The 15,689-nt window shown below is 40.8% G+C and overlaps 1 protein-coding gene across 2 annotated transcripts in view; it reads left to right on the forward strand.

Annotated features, from left to right (window-relative positions):
* The first annotated feature begins 1,685 nt into the window (after positions 1-1,685).
* The window catches only part of arl15a (ADP-ribosylation factor-like 15a), a 109,047-nt gene continuing 95,043 nt past the window's right edge, over positions 1,686-15,689 (forward strand). The window contains exon 1 of one of the 2 annotated variants that reach the window (XM_036527047.1): positions 1,686-2,080. In XM_036527047.1, the coding sequence (XP_036382940.1) occupies positions 2,069-2,080 (12 nt within the window). In that variant the 5' untranslated portion in view covers positions 1,686-2,068. Of the gene's footprint in view, positions 2,081-9,953; positions 10,195-15,689 lie in introns of those variants that run through there. The other variant, XM_036527045.1, reaches the window with a different exon arrangement.

Below are 15,689 nucleotides of genomic sequence, written 5' to 3' on the forward strand. Positions count from 1 at the left end.
TATTTTAAAATAAAAGTTATGCTAAATCTTAATGATACGGGATACTTGTTAAAGTCTGGCATGTGACCACAGGTGAGCAGAACAGAGTTAACCGTGGGACAGGGCATTCTTCATTTTAATGAGTCCTGTCTGAAGCAATCTGGGAAGATTTTCCACTGACTCAGAAAGTGAATCCTTGCCAGAGTTTAACCTGAGAACAACTCAGGGAATAGTTGTGGATTAACTTGCTTGAGCATATCTAGAGGTAGAGATAACATAACAAAGATACACGTCAGGGCAATGGCCAACTGACTTGCCATGCCCTACACCACCTCCCACCACAACCTCCAACCCCCACAGGCATCTCCACACACACACACACACATACACACACAGCGCTGAAGACACCTCATCTCCACAGCAGCACATTAAACATTGAAAATGAATGAATGTTCTTGGGTTAATGGATTATTCCATCCTTTTTTTCATTATACAGCACACTGTGTTCAAACCATTGGGATTCTATGGTAGGTGGGCATGCATGTTTAATCTATTCAACACAAAGCTAAACGGTACAAGATTCTTCCCCAGCCAGAGGCAGAGAAAAAATGTAGGACAGCAGCAACAGCAGGGGACAGCAAGTACCATTTGCAGCGCCAGCATCATTAAAAGAACAAAGCTAATTGGTGCCAATTCTGTATTAAAGACGACAGGGAGAGATGAGCTCAGCTGGTTAGATGCAATCATTTAAACTGTGAAGAGTGTTTTGCCCGTAAGCGGGGACAGTTGGTCTCAGACATAACCTTGTGGTGTATTGGAAAGTGTGAAGCACGAATGGGAGCTTTGTCATATGTTTTGTCAGAGACCAGTGTAACAGCACAGCCCAGTACTGAAAAAAAGAAGAAGACAACATGCTCAGAGTAAAATTAAGAATTGATGGCATGCCGTGAGGTGCTGATATGCCAGTGTGGTGATTATGCAGTGATCTGTGAGGCATGTCAAAGTGCCCCCCCCCCCCCCCCCCCCCCCCAGTGACAATGTGCCATTTCTGTAAGTTTCCCTGCTTGTCTACAAACTGAGATTGTTAAATGTCATTTCCAATGTTCCGTATGTCCATATTGATCATGGTGTTGAATGCTCAGAGCATCACAGCCTACCCTTCATCACTCTTGTTGCCTTGTTCAAATAAACTTTGGAATGCAAGAAAATGACATGTTCTGTATTCCTGGTTGTCGATGGTTCCATCCTGACACAGTAGTATCACGTGGCCAACTCTGAAATGTCTAACAAACTAGACAATTAACTCTCCATGGCCTATCTGATGCTGACTACGGTGTGCAACGTGTTTACTGTGTTTAGCAGTGTTTTTCATTGTTGTCAATAAACATCAGGTGTCATTGCTTTTTCACTTTTCTGACACAAAAGCAAACAACAACTAAAGAAACAATCCAAAGTAAGTTATACATACGTTGATTAGTACAATACTACCTTTAGCTGAGAACAAGTTCCCCAGGCTGTTTTACAGACATGGATAAGACACACCCCGCAAGCTGCTACCCTGAAATGAATCTGTGCTGTCACGTGACACGGTGGAGCGTATCTGAGCCTCACTGTTGATAGAGGCGTTTCCTTTACCGAATGAAAATAGTACCACGTGTCTGATCAGATGACCACGCTACGTATGGGCAGAAGGAGGTTTGCAGCGATCTTGCAGTGATCTGTGTCTGTAAGCACGGAGTTTTCCGGTCTTCCAAAGTGGGAAGCAGGTGAAAAGCCCGGAGAGCTAAAAATTACAACAGTCACAGGGTCGCCAGGGTCAGGTCAAAGTGACATAATCAAACGTCCAGACACGTCGACGCTACGAACCATTTTTAAATTTATCGGGCAGCGAGCACGCTAACATCAGAGCTAGCTTTGCTGGCTGGCTTGGTTCTACTTTGTCCATTGGAAAGGCGGGGAATACAAAGCGTCGTGCCATCGCTAGCGGCACTGATGTTCCTTTGAATGTATCCGCTACACCAGAGACTCAAGCAAGAGCCAACTTTACCTTGACTTTTTGGAAGAATTCGGAAATTATCTGTCCCAGTACATGGATTATCTGGTATGGAATGCATCGTTAACTAACATTATTGTTGTTTTTGCATGTTGCTCTGTCAATTAACTTTATGGCCATGCAGTTTCCTTTTTCATACCTTCTGTTCTATGGATTATGCTCTGTTTGTTAGCTGTACACGTCTTTGATCAGGTGTATTCTTTTGCTAATCTCAGTCGTTTACTTGCAGGGTAAGTGAGGCTAACCTCAATTACCACACTGAAACGACTGAGGTGCAGGAGACGTTCTTCCAGTATAATAAATACATATTTGCCAGCTTGACCTGCTAATTAATTACGCGATAGCAAGTGTAAATTATTAAACAAACTCTTTGTTGGCTGTTGCAGTTTTCTTTTGTCTTCTAGCGAGTTATGTTTGATCACTTCGCCTTATTACTGCTACTACACCTCAAGCTGCCGTATATCGTTACATTCCTCACGTAAGACTTGAGTTTTGCTTTCGATTGTAGGCTTAAGCAGTTTATGTGGTCAATTATTACAGTGTTCGCTGACTGTAATAATTCAAGGTCAATTGTAAAAGCCTTCTAACGATAAAGGCAGTTAGCTAGCTAACTAGTGATAACGTTAACAATAACAACACCCCGAACAACGCAAAAGGAATACTAGCAACGACCATCTAATTAACTGTCAAGTATGTAAGGACAAAAGTAGCATGTTTAATCTTGAAAAATGTTTTCAGTAATTCCTGTTCCGGTTCCACTCTTGTCTTGGATGGACACCTTCCTAGACATCCCTTAATGTGTGCGTCCAAAATGTTTATTTATTTAAGTTGCAATACGTTTTTGCAAGCTGTCTCCACATTGCTCATTGCTATGTTGAACAAGAATAAGATGCATTGTAGACTTAGTTGCCCCTGGAAGTCCTAGTGTGGGCACAGGGGTAACAGCAGCAGCAGTGTTGGCACAGAAAGCCATTGGAAGATGGATGTACCATACAAAAAACACTCGGGTAGGTGTGTAGTCAAAAGCCCTATTTTTCATTCCCTCTGATGCTGTTCTTGCCTCAAATCCATTTATTGTTAGTTCCTAGACATTGCTACATAACAAATTAGGTTAACAGCATCATTTGAAATGGAATCTGTGGTGAGTTTTAGTTACACCTTGAATACCAGCACTTGAACAGACTGTAATGTCAGTAGGTCTGATATGAACAGAGGGTAAATACCATGGAGTTACTCGGTGGTTGGCGTTGCTGTTGCAGAAACCGATTCCTCTGTCCCTTTGAATAAAGAACATGTTGTCTGGGGGACATTCCTAAGAAAAAAATCTGCTTAATCACAAGGATGGACTACATAAAAAGTACTATGTTTACAGTAATAAGATAATACCTTTTGCTTATGTAATTTCCACAGGGTGATTTTCGGGCCTCTCTGGCCCTGGATGACAATTGTAGTATGCAAACTTTCAATGATTCAGAGGTGTTACTGCCTGTGGTGTGAGAGATTTGACTTGCCTACTGGGATGCCAGCCATAATGCTATATATTTGATCAGCGCTATTTATATATTACAATCTCATTGCTTTCTCTTTTCACCTTTTTAGTACAATTCAAGGTAGAGCCACCCTGTGTTAGCGGAAATAACTTCAGCTGCAGAAATAACTTCACCTTAGCATGTGAAATTTAATGGCATTGCACATAAAACTGTACAGAAACAGATTTCTTTTCATCCAGTTTAAGCCTATTTGATTGTCAGGCTGAACTGCTTGTACCTCAGATTTATATCAAGTGCCTTACCATTGTGACTGTGTTTGAAATTTTGCAAGACCAGGAATTTTAGGCACTGTGGATGCTAAACCTTTTAAAAAAAGCTTGAAATATTCACCTTGAGTAAACTCTGACTGAAGGGAAGCTTTGAGTGAAAAGGTATATTGATTCCTGACCATTTTAAAGTCTCAGTCATGTGCGATGCCCGGGTCTGAAAGAGCACGTTCTGCTGATGAGGGAAAACGCACATCTGTAACATGGAGGATTGGCGGAGCGGAGCTCCCAGCTTTTCTCAAAGGCCAAGCGCTCAATCGGAGGTGAGTTCCCCTCCTCTGCGCCAAGCTGGAGCCCTGGCACACAGATCCAGCTGTATTCTTGGGCCTGCTCCCTCAGAACAATCAATATTTTCCTCTGTGAAGGAAAGCACAGACTGTACTATTGTGAGGCCTTTCACACTTTATGCTTCGCTAACGTTACTTCTGTGTCTGGAGTACCTGCTAGGCGTTCCATTTAAACCCCGCTGAACAGCAAGGTGAAAATAACATTGAAGAAAGGCTCTTGACTTGAGCTGGTACATTGTGTCAGCAGTTGCCATGACAAGGTCTCCCAAAAATATTAGTGCATTGTGTGGGGGGAAAAAAATAATGTGGACCCTAATCTGAAACAGACCAAAGCGCAGAGAGAGAGCTCAAGAGCACTTGCAGTTGGAGGATGTACATGTATCAGCCAATCGTAAAGCAGTCTGCTGTTTGAGAGATTCTCAAATATTTCAAGCATGCGTTGATTGTGTAACATTCTGTGTGGCCTCCTCATCTAGACTGTTTAACCACTGCTGTCATGAAGCACAGCACTGTCAAAACATTGGAGAGTATTGGCAAGTTTTTTTTTTTTTTTCATTTCTTGTGTTTCATTAACTTTAAATGTTAACTTCATGAACTTTGGACCAGATGGTCATAGGTTGCAGGTTTGAATCCTAGTGCTTGTGTTTCTATGCTCCAGCCTTTGTAGGCTAAAGTGCCAATGAATCAGCTGAAAGATCAATCTGGATGTCTAAATGGAATGGGGAAAGTGTGTGATATAGGCTTTAAATGTATGCAGTGTAAGTTGCCTTGGATAGGGCCACCCACTGAGAAATTGTACTAATATTTTACATCTATTATTTGTTGTAATATATCTATTTGCTTTCTTGTACTCATTTCCCTAGATGATGGTATACCTTAAGTAATTCCACTAAAAAGATGAATGTTGATTGCACACAACTGCAACAAGGGAGAAGCATTTAATGGTAATATCTAAACTGGAGTACATTGTATTTTTAATAGGGGTGCAACGGATCACACAACTCATGCTTCGGATCGTACCACGGTTTTTGAGTCACGGATCGAATCATTTTTCGGATCAGCAAAAAAAAAATGGGGGGGGGGGGGGCAAATATAACTTTGCTTTCCATTTATTACTTAAAGAACTTAAAGAACACTTAAAGCAAGGGACTTTTGCTTTTGCGGTAGCCATGATTTCCATTGCGGTGTAGGAACCACCAGACTCACAAGTCTGTAATATTGCGACAGCGCTCGACCGTGATGTAAATTCCGAGCGCTTGTTCTGCTGTTCTTCAGCTGTGTCTGAAATCACTCCCTATTCACTATGTAGTGTATATATATATATATATTTATACATACACACATCTTGCACTTGATCGTTGGAGTTAACTGCCAGCTAGCTAGGTAATGCTACTTTCAACTAATTTGAACAGATGAAGCTGGGTGCTAGTTCTTTCATTAAGTTAACTAGTGATAGCTAGATAGGTAGCGGTATTATCTAGATAGCAGGTTATTGTCAATTGCAACTAGCTAGTCACTTAGGTAGCTAGCTGGCACAGCTAGACACAAAGATGTTCATACAAATGTTTGAATAAACTTGCAAACATTAAACTATATCCAGAAAATTGTTCATTTATTGTATGACTGTGAATAGTGAGTGAGTGAACGAGTGAGTGATTTCGGGCGCAGCCTTCGCAAAGCTTTGAAGTAAGGTTACTGGTTTTTAAAATGGTGCTTGTATCTTTTCACTGCAACTCTGTATCGAGATTTAGGGAATTATTACTTTAAAAAGTAACAGTGGCAGTAAAACTGTATTTCACACTATTATAACTAAACTTTGCAGTTAATCCACGGTTCACATGCGTGCCGAACTGTGGGGGGCGATCCGTGTGGATCATGGATCAACTGCGGTCCGTTACACAACTAATTTTTCACCATGGAACCTGACAGAAATGACAGGTACTACTCTCACTACATGGAGTATGCTGAAATGGTGCAGCATATGAATAATTTAAAAAGCTGTGAAGGTGATGAGTTTTTTTAATTAAGACTCATTGTGGATTTCTACTGTGAAATCATTCTGCATTGTGACATTAGTGGCATCCTCCCCCAGCAGGCAAGAGTGATATCAGCTATAATAAGCCTTCTCACTTTCCGCCAGGGGAGAAACCGAGAAAGAGAGGTGCTTTATGTTTCAGGTTTACCTTGTGCTCACTTTGGGTGTTTAACCTATTCAGTGACGAATGAGCAGGCCATAAATGCCTGGTATAATTGAAAGAACCGAAGGAGAATAATCAGGCCTGTGTTTTGATAGCCTAACGCACCTTTAAGTACCCACATCCAGCACGGTGAGGGGTGTGCCTGCTGTGGAAACGACAGCGTGGAGGTTTTCCTGGAATTTCAAGGCGTGATTAGCCCGCCGGTTTTCAAAAACAACATCCTTCCCAGACGGACCCAAACAATGGCACCGGGGGAGGAAACGTGAGACCCATCGTTCCTCCCTTAGTTCTGAGGAGGCTGAGAGCGGCAGGCTGTGGCTGCGGAGAAAAAACCCAAGGACGGCTGTCCGAGACAGGGCTGGGATTCTCGCGGAGCTGCCGGCCGCCCGTCACTGTCAGTCGAGTCGGTGTGTGTCACGGCGCGCCTGACTGAAGGATGATGACTCAAAGCATAGGCGGCTGAATGATGGACGGGCCTAGGACTGTGGCTTTGATGCTACCCGACTTCCCCATGGACAGGTGTCTCGCTCTCCGTCATGAAAGATGAGCAGGAAGGGCAGCGGTTTAGAGAGTGCTCTGAAGAATGAAAGACACTGGCCGCTTGAAACTAAATATGATGGAATACGGTACTTCTAGTGCATCCTACAGCTTTCTAGAAATATGTTGAAAATAGAGTGGGAGCAGAGGAAAGTATTGTACATAGTTACATTTATAATGTACAATATATAAGACGGTGTGCTTTATATACTGACAGCACCACAAATGATTTATTATAATATTTCATAACAAATCATTTTAATAAATATTTTATAATATTTTCAAAGTGATCTTACGGAATTCATATGCTGTGAATTAACCATATTATAGCTTATACTGGTTTGACTTAAGGGAAATATATTCTCTCTACATGTTTTCAGCTTTATATGCGCTGAAAAGATGTAGCCTGGGTCTACATCATGTCTTGTGTGTGAGGTTTTATAAGTGTTTGTAGAGAGAATGGTGCAGGACCTTTTTCATTGCAATTGAATTAGTTATGTTTCCCCCCCATCTGGCTGAAATCAGGCTCTCTCCTCACCTCATTATTGGACTGTGAAGTCTAAATGAAGGCCATCGCTGTCATTGCGCTGAAGTGCTGGTTAGCATCAGGGAGCACTTGAAGCTCAGGGTACAGAAGGAGACAGTTATTATTGTTCCGCAGAGGGCAAGGCCTGTGAAGAATACCCCGCAGTTGTCTTTTCCACCAGGCTTCAGTTTGTGATGACTCATTTTAGCCATCTCTCTGACAGTATAGAATTCGTTAATATTCCACCACTGCTGAAAGTGTCATGAAATTGTTTTTTGTTTCTCTTTTGAATTGTATTGCCACCTCTGCGTAGAAGTAGAAAATAGCTTAAAGGTTGTTTTTTTAAAATTCAGATCAAAATGTGTTTTCACCAGCACCCCACGTGTACACATCATTTCATTGAGCTGTGTCTAGTTTTTTTCAGACATTTGCTTGTGAAATGAACTTTTTGCAACTTAAAATGTGTGTGTGTTATGTGTTTAAATGTTCTTCTGTAGTCAGGAAAGTGTATGCTAAGTGCTGTAGCCTTCCTTTGCAAAGGGTTAACTGTATTTAGTAGGACCATGTCATAGTTTTGATCAACACTGGAAATGTAGTGTAGCATACTAAACACTGAATATTCATACAGGTCCATTCAACAACAAACTGACAATGACAGCAAAATTAGCTGTTGCCCTACAGCACTGTCTTTTGGAATATTTGTGTTATGAATATTCATGAATGCCTCTGATTGACTGCTTGCTGCTCAATATGCTATATAGTGTGAGACCATCTTCAGGTAAAAAGAGCTGAGCTATGAATTGCTGTTATGCTGATGTAGTTAAAATGCTATTTTTATTTTATCTCAATATCTAGTGCACACAGATTAAAATCCTTCATAGAATATTTCCTGTAGTACCTCTAAAAGGCCAGAGGAGGTAAAGTAGTCTTGACTGTTGCAATAAGATGCATTCTGCATGGTCACGTTTTATACTGTATGAAAAACTCACATGAGACTGTAGTTGTGTCGTGTTTTTAATGATTTCACAAACTGTGCTTTGTTGTTTCTGATATCTGATTTTACTGATAATTAATACCCCTTTTTTCTGGCATTCACTGTAAATGTGATTTTCAAACCCCATTGTGACCTGGATCGTGTTCCAGTTTTATCCAGTAAGACATCAGCTGCAATCCCACCTTTAAAAAAAGAGCAGCCTTCTCAGAGTGTGGAGTGTAGAGTGTGGAAATGGATTGGTTGGAAATTTCTCTTACAGGTTGGGACACTTTAACACATCACAGTCCATCTGCTGGAAACACTGGGGTTGATTGTAGGCATAAACCTTTCCACTGAGCTGTTCTGATATGAGCAGTAGGATTCTCCTCTGAGATCAGTGATCTCAGGGGTTGGCGGGAGGTGAAATGATGTCTGTTTACTGTCAAAGGGTATGTCCTGGCCTTTGGGGATTAGATTTAATTAGCCCCTGGGGTTGCTGTCTGAAGGAAGTAAACGCAGGAAAATAGTTTGGATGGACATGCTAAGAATTTATCATTAGGTATCATAAGAAACACTGTGTGTGCTTTGTACCTCTGATCACACTTACCCAAGGATCAACAGTACATATGTGAAGGAAGCATAGGAACGGCAAGTAGGCCTACTAGTCTTCTTTTTTCAGACAGGCGTACTAAATATGTTTAGAAATAGTGCATGATTCTAAGGTTATATATCATACAGTAGCATTATAAACATTGTTTTTTTTTCTTTTTTGCAGTAAGAATAAGGTCTTTCATTGCAAACAATTAAGTTAATTAAATATATGGGTATTAAATATCACAGCATCGTGATATAGTCTGATAACTGATTTTTCCTTTTTTTCTTCAGCATATCGTAACAGAAAACCCCGTCTGATAGGGCTACACGATGTTTTCCCATTATGTATAAAAATATGAAATCAATAAAAAGGGAATAAACTTGGATATTACTCAGTTCTCGAACAGCTGTTTTTCCTTCTGTGCTGATCGGTAAGCCTTAAGAGACGAGAGGAGAAAAACCCAGAAGTACACCAATTACTGCTGCAAATTGTAATATTTGAGAAGAGTAGAAGAGGGCCCTGGGTTTCGTTATTGGACCCGGCTGTACACATTGTTCGGTTTGTTTGTTTGCCCTCAATTTATCCATTGACAGCACAGCTAATGGAAAAGAGACGAGATGAATGGACGTTTGGAGCCTGCCTCATTCATACAGTTGAAGGAACAGGTCGATGGCTTTATGAAAACGGTTCAGCACAGGCAAACTGCGTACCTGCAAAAAGCGCACTGGTCGCAAATCACAGTTGGCGAGAAGTAAACTTGTTTTTTTTATTATTCTCGCAGGACCCTGTCGTGTTGTTTTTGTACTATTCGATCATGAAGGTGGTCAATAATCTCTAATCCAATTTCAGTTGAGTTTTATTTTGGAACGTGATTGTCACTGATCCCTTAATCTCCATGGAGATATCCCGGCGCTAATCTGGAGGCTCTGCTACTTGATGTTCCCTCTGACGTGTGTTTTTTTTTTTTTTTCTCAATGAACGGGAACAGGTTGCCCTCTCTTTCTCCCTGCCTCTCGGCTGAAGTTGGAGTAACATTGCTGTGCGTTTCGCGCCGCGCTCGGTCTCCGGTAGACTTAAGTGCGTGCGTTCGTTCGTCCGCTGCTCCCACTTCCTTTCCCCTCTGACTAAATTACTTTGGCCGGCTTGTTGTCGGGGGTAAAGCTCTTGCCGAGGACGATGTCTGAATGCATGCGTCTCTCCCTGGCCGTCTGCAGGATCAGCCTCTATACGGTAAGACCGAACGTCCATCATACAGAGAGGCTGGTGGATGTATTCATCTGTACAAGATGCCGTTCGATAGAGGCTGCTGTTTAATTTTGATCGTGTAACAGTTCGCAGGAGCCCCTTCTTTGCCAGTGAATGGAGCGAGCTTCCTCCACCCAGCGCAAATGTTTACCTGCTATTAAGGTGGAACCGTGCTATCGGAGACTATCATGGCATAGCTTGGATAATGAAAAGGACGCACATAAAACATCCTTAAAAATAAAATGATCAGTATGTGTCCTTTTTTGTGTAGCCTGTTTGTTTCTCCTTTTGCTATGTACTGTCATGTTTATCTGTGCAACAGAATAGTCTGGAAAGATAGCCTGTTTCTTTTGAAAATGTGTTTCAGATAAAGCCTTTTGTGTTCAGTAATTATGGCTCTTTTTGTGCTGAATCCTTAAAGTTGCTGGAAGCCAGTGGAGGCAGGCTGAATAAGCAAAGCTGTTTCCTTAAATCTGAGAGAAATGTTTCCTTGAGAGTTAATGGGAAAAGGGCTTCACTTCATTCTGTATTTTTAAAACAGGGATGATGGCAGATGTTCCCAGTATCTGTCTCTTAGCCAAAGACTCACATATTCATAAGGGGTAGAAGGTTTACCCAATGCCGGTTTGTTCAGATTACACCAATTTATATTGTCATTGCTGAAGGCTGGTGTGTATCTGTTTCCAGATCTTAGGTTTCGGTTGGAGGACTAACATTGGATCTTGTGGCAGGTGTATTTGACAGTAACCACACAGTATCCATTACATGAAAGCTATCCTGATGCTATAGGCAACCTGCAGTGTTTTGTTTATGTCTGGTAGAATACATTATTCCTTATATGGAAACAATGATAACAATAATGTAAGCTAACAATTGTAATCTTATTTATCCTATCACCTGGTATCAATAATGATATCAGTAACCTGAAATCTTCTCAAAAGGAGCACAGGAGAGTAGTTACTGGGAGCATGTACCTGTATGAGGTTTTGTAAGGGGTATCCCTTACACAAAAATCCAGTGTGTTTGCTTCAGGTAATTATGTGGTACGTGCGCTTATGTTTTCATGCGGGGGACTTTTGAATAGGGCTGTGAATATGTCAGCACAGTCGGATATTTCCGTTTTAAAGCAAAAGCTTTAATCGTGTCAGTTCTGTGGCTTATATCACTCTGATATCTGGGGGAAAAGCGTGGCATACTGAGAACATTTATTTTTTTTAAATCCTGTGGTCCAAAGCTTGTTAGTGGCAGGCTGTGCATGTTCATCTGAATGAGAGCACAAATTTGGCTTAACAGCTTTCATGTGTCACAGGGGTGCTTTTTACACATTTGCCTGTTTGCATGGTTGTACTTTCCTTATAGGTATGAAAATCTGCATTTATCATTTAGGTTTGTATGACACTGCCTTGTGTTGTAGCCCTTGATTTATGAGGTAGGTTGTATTATGAAGATCCTGCAATGCACGGCCCTTATGTGGAACTGGATGTAATTATACTGCAGGATATGCAATGGTGAAGTACAGTTATAAACAAAAGGTTTTGACAAATGTCCTGATGAAACATCATGTTAAAGCGTGCATGCGTAAAATGCGTGCATTTTTAAGCTTGATGTGTGCTCTTATTTAGCATTGTCTAAATGCTGCTTTCAGGGAGAGTGGAGTTCCTCTTCACAAATGATGTCCCGTTGTCTAATAAGGGTATGAAGCATGTCCCCGTGAAAGGAAGCCTTTTGTTGCAGATGCAATAATAGAACAGGCCTACAGTGCAAAAAGAAGACCTGAGGCTGGTGTTTGGCAACTGGCAGTGCAAAACTTGGCACAGGCCAGGATTTCATCTTACTTACACTGTAATAAAGGGGCTTAATCTCTCCAAGATCCCTTTTTACTGCAGTTAATATGATATCTGACAGAATAAAGAGAAAACAAACCTGCATGGTCTCTGTTGTAACCTTGTTTATGAACAGATGCTGAGAGGCTGAGGCCCCCGCCCTTGTGTTAACACACCAAGAGGACCATTATTAAAAGAAGGACTGAACTTTTCAGTGGCTGTGACTACTTTGCTGGCCCACTGGGGGAGTCTCTCTCTCAGTCTGTCGTTCCACTGCTTGCGTACGTGTAGCATACTGTGTTTTGATGCGACAGTTATAGATGATTTTCTCACTGACTCAGTCCAAGCCACACATCATTATCGAAAGTCACAGTTAAGTGAGTTCCCTCACTGTGTAATATTACGTGTTGTATTTTTCCCCATTTGTATAACCCTCTTTTAGAATGGGCAATTGTGTGTTAGGCTTGTGTCACTGTGACAACCTCGGCATTCGCGTAGGAGACCTGAAGCAATACAAAGTCCTCTGATACGCTGGCAGACAGCCAGTAGCTATTTTTGCTGTAAAAGTCACATAGTGCACTAGTGGAGTGGGTGCTCATTGGAGTTTAGATGTCACTTGCCACTGACATCATCCAAGAAATTTGACGACTAATTGCAGGGTGCCTGAGAGAGGTGAGACAAGGGAACACTGGCTGACCTGACCACCCCTAAGCTCACCAGAAGAAAGCCAGTTTATTCCACATTTGAGGGATTCCAGCTCATTCTGCACAAATGATGTGGGCAGTTCTGAACCCGTAGAGCACAGCCTATGCTCAGAGCTACCACCTTTCTAACTTAGTCATCTGCAGGGTGTCTTTAAAGTATAAAATATAAAATGTTCCCTAATTTCCATTCATAATATCACAGTTACATTAATAGTTCTACAAAATACTAATGCAACAAGGATTGTTTTTCTGTGGTTTGCTTTTACCTTACAAAGCATTTGAACATTCCCCAGTTTATGTAGCATGAACTGCGGTGTCGTACATGTTTTTCATTACTGTGTGACTGGAGTTTTAAAGTGTTTCACAGTCTTTGATCCTTCCACAGTTGAAGAGCTAGAGAACTCTGGGTGTTGCACCACATACAGGAAATCCACAGAATTTTTAAGGGTATGTTTTCAGCTCTGTAGAACACGTCTTCCCTTAACAATCTCACATCAGAGTAGGAACTCCCACACCCTCCTTTATGTTTTTAACAGGCCTAGGAATGCCCCTTCCTGGAAAGGCCACAGAGAGGTTGAAGTGTAAACCAATCCAAACTGTTGCATAGTTACATCAGAGATTCAGACTTAAAAGGGCTGAAAAGCAGTCAAGTCTGGACTTGTTTGGACATAAACAGGAACCACAGACAGTTAGGTTGGCAGGCTGTTCTGGTTTAAAACATTTAAATAAATGAATCACTACAGTCACGTGTATAAATAAAGCACCAGCAAGTAAAGTTTTTTGCGATTTCTTTTCTTTTCACGTGACTGATAAATTATTCACGATTACATGAGGATTTATTTCTTGAATTAGAAAAATGACTGTAAACGAATGTAGATACTTTAAAAAAATAATTCTGGAATATTACTATTTTAACTGTCTCAAAGCTACACAGTTGGTAGCCGTCAGTTTAGGAGTAAAGCTAACTAAAATATGGCTCGATATTCTGTAAATAAAAATAAAAATCAAGCTTTAAGAGAGTTGTCATACATGCCAAGTGTTTAATTAAGGTTGCATTTTAAGAGCTTGGTCATGTTTTTGGCTTGTAACTGGCACTCTTCTGCACTGCATCCTGTGTTAGACTGTTAGCATAGTTGGAGGTGTGTGTGGCAGACTTGTTTTCACATTTACAACCTTTTGCCTTAGTTGGTGAGGAAAGTAACGCCTCTGCTGTGAGCATTACGCGAATAAACTTTTGGACATTTTTTTTCCAGCCAGAGGTTTACTTGGAAAAGGACATATTTTTAACATCACAGGAATTTGTACTACGTATTGCAGCTGCAAAAAATATTTCTGATGCCACAGGAACTTTATATCATCTATACATGGCTGCAGTAAAAATATTCTGACCATTGTCTCTAGACTAGGTTTATAAGGCTGATTAATAATCTGAAGTAGCCTGGAGAACATACTGAGATGTATGTAGCTATAGGGTACTTTGTACTCTGACATGAACATTTACTCATGTACAGAGAGAGATTGGACTGTGCACTTGCAAAATGAATGTGACAGACCTCAGGCATACAGTGCTGTTTACAGGCATTTGTTATCCTTATTGTTCAATGTTCTGTGAAAAATGTAATGTCTTAGGGTAGCAAGCCAGTGTGTTACTCAGGCACCATGTGGATTGCAAAAAATGTTGCTTCTGGTTTGAACATGTTTTATGCGTTCACTTCTTGTAGGATATTGAGGTGTGTGTGTGTGTGTGTGTGTTGGCACAGTTTGATGAAATTCATCTTGACTGTTGGTTCAACCATCCCCCTACTTTTTGCTATTTTCAGATATTTTGCGTCACTGTTGCGAATTAACAGATGGGATACGTGGTGGAAACATAAGGTTTATGATGTAGCAATAGCGACATATACTTTGCCAACAAATGCATGTTATTGTGAGTGCCAGCAATCCCTATTTTTACTACGCATCTGACAAAGTCATAAGGCATTGTTTGTCTTTTATGCTACTCACACATTCATCACCTGTGTTCAGTTAAGCTTTTCATTTTCAGTTTAAGAGTTTCATTATTTTATCTGCATTCACTGCCACATGATTCTATCTGGATAATTTTGCAAGCAACAAGTGTGGGAAAATATCTACACAAGGTACCTTGTGATCATTTGAGGTCCCAGTGTAACATGGTGACATTGGGTGCCATGTTCCGCCTCTTGATGTGAGGGCATTATGCCTCATTAGACTGGCTCAGATCACTTAATTGTGGTGGCAGTTGTGCATGAAATTGCTTTCCAATGCTTATATCACTACTTGACCAGAAGCCTTGTGGTTATGTCATGTTTTTCAGCAGATACTACACATCTTTACAGAACAGCCTAGCAGTAATGTCTCTCAGTTGGTGTATTGATGTATTTTGAGCGATGTTTTAACCCTATTGAATGTGACTTTTGAAATATCTGTGAAGCTGTTGCTAATTTCATTGTAATTTTACTTTGACTGAACTTTGAGACTTTAAATTGTGTGCCAGGTTCTACCTTGTCAGTTTGTCGGACTGTTTGGCAGTATAGCTCTAATATGGATTGCTCTCTCCAGGAAACCAAAAAAACAAGCATTTGTGATAGCAACTAGAACCTTCAACACTAAGTACTGAATTGGAGAATCTTTTTACTTTTCACAGATTTTCTCCTGTGCTCTTTAGTAATTTTCATAAATGTCTAGTCTTATTGCTCTTCTGTGTTTTTTCTGTAGTATGTATTGGCTATATCTTTATCATTATGATGATTAAACTGAACACACACTGGTAACTGTGATGTAAGGTGTTGTGTTATTCTGCTTTAACCTCCTCTTACCTACTGTGTGCCCTGTTTTTAATATTAGTACAACATCCTGTTTAATGTCTCCATAATGCTTTACCACAGTGGCTGTTTCCTGAGGGTTAAATCTACTGCAGAACCTCGCTCTTTCA

This window comes from Megalops cyprinoides, chromosome 4, assembly GCF_013368585.1.
Source record: "Megalops cyprinoides isolate fMegCyp1 chromosome 4, fMegCyp1.pri, whole genome shotgun sequence".
NCBI lineage: Eukaryota > Metazoa > Chordata > Actinopteri > Elopiformes > Megalopidae > Megalops > Megalops cyprinoides.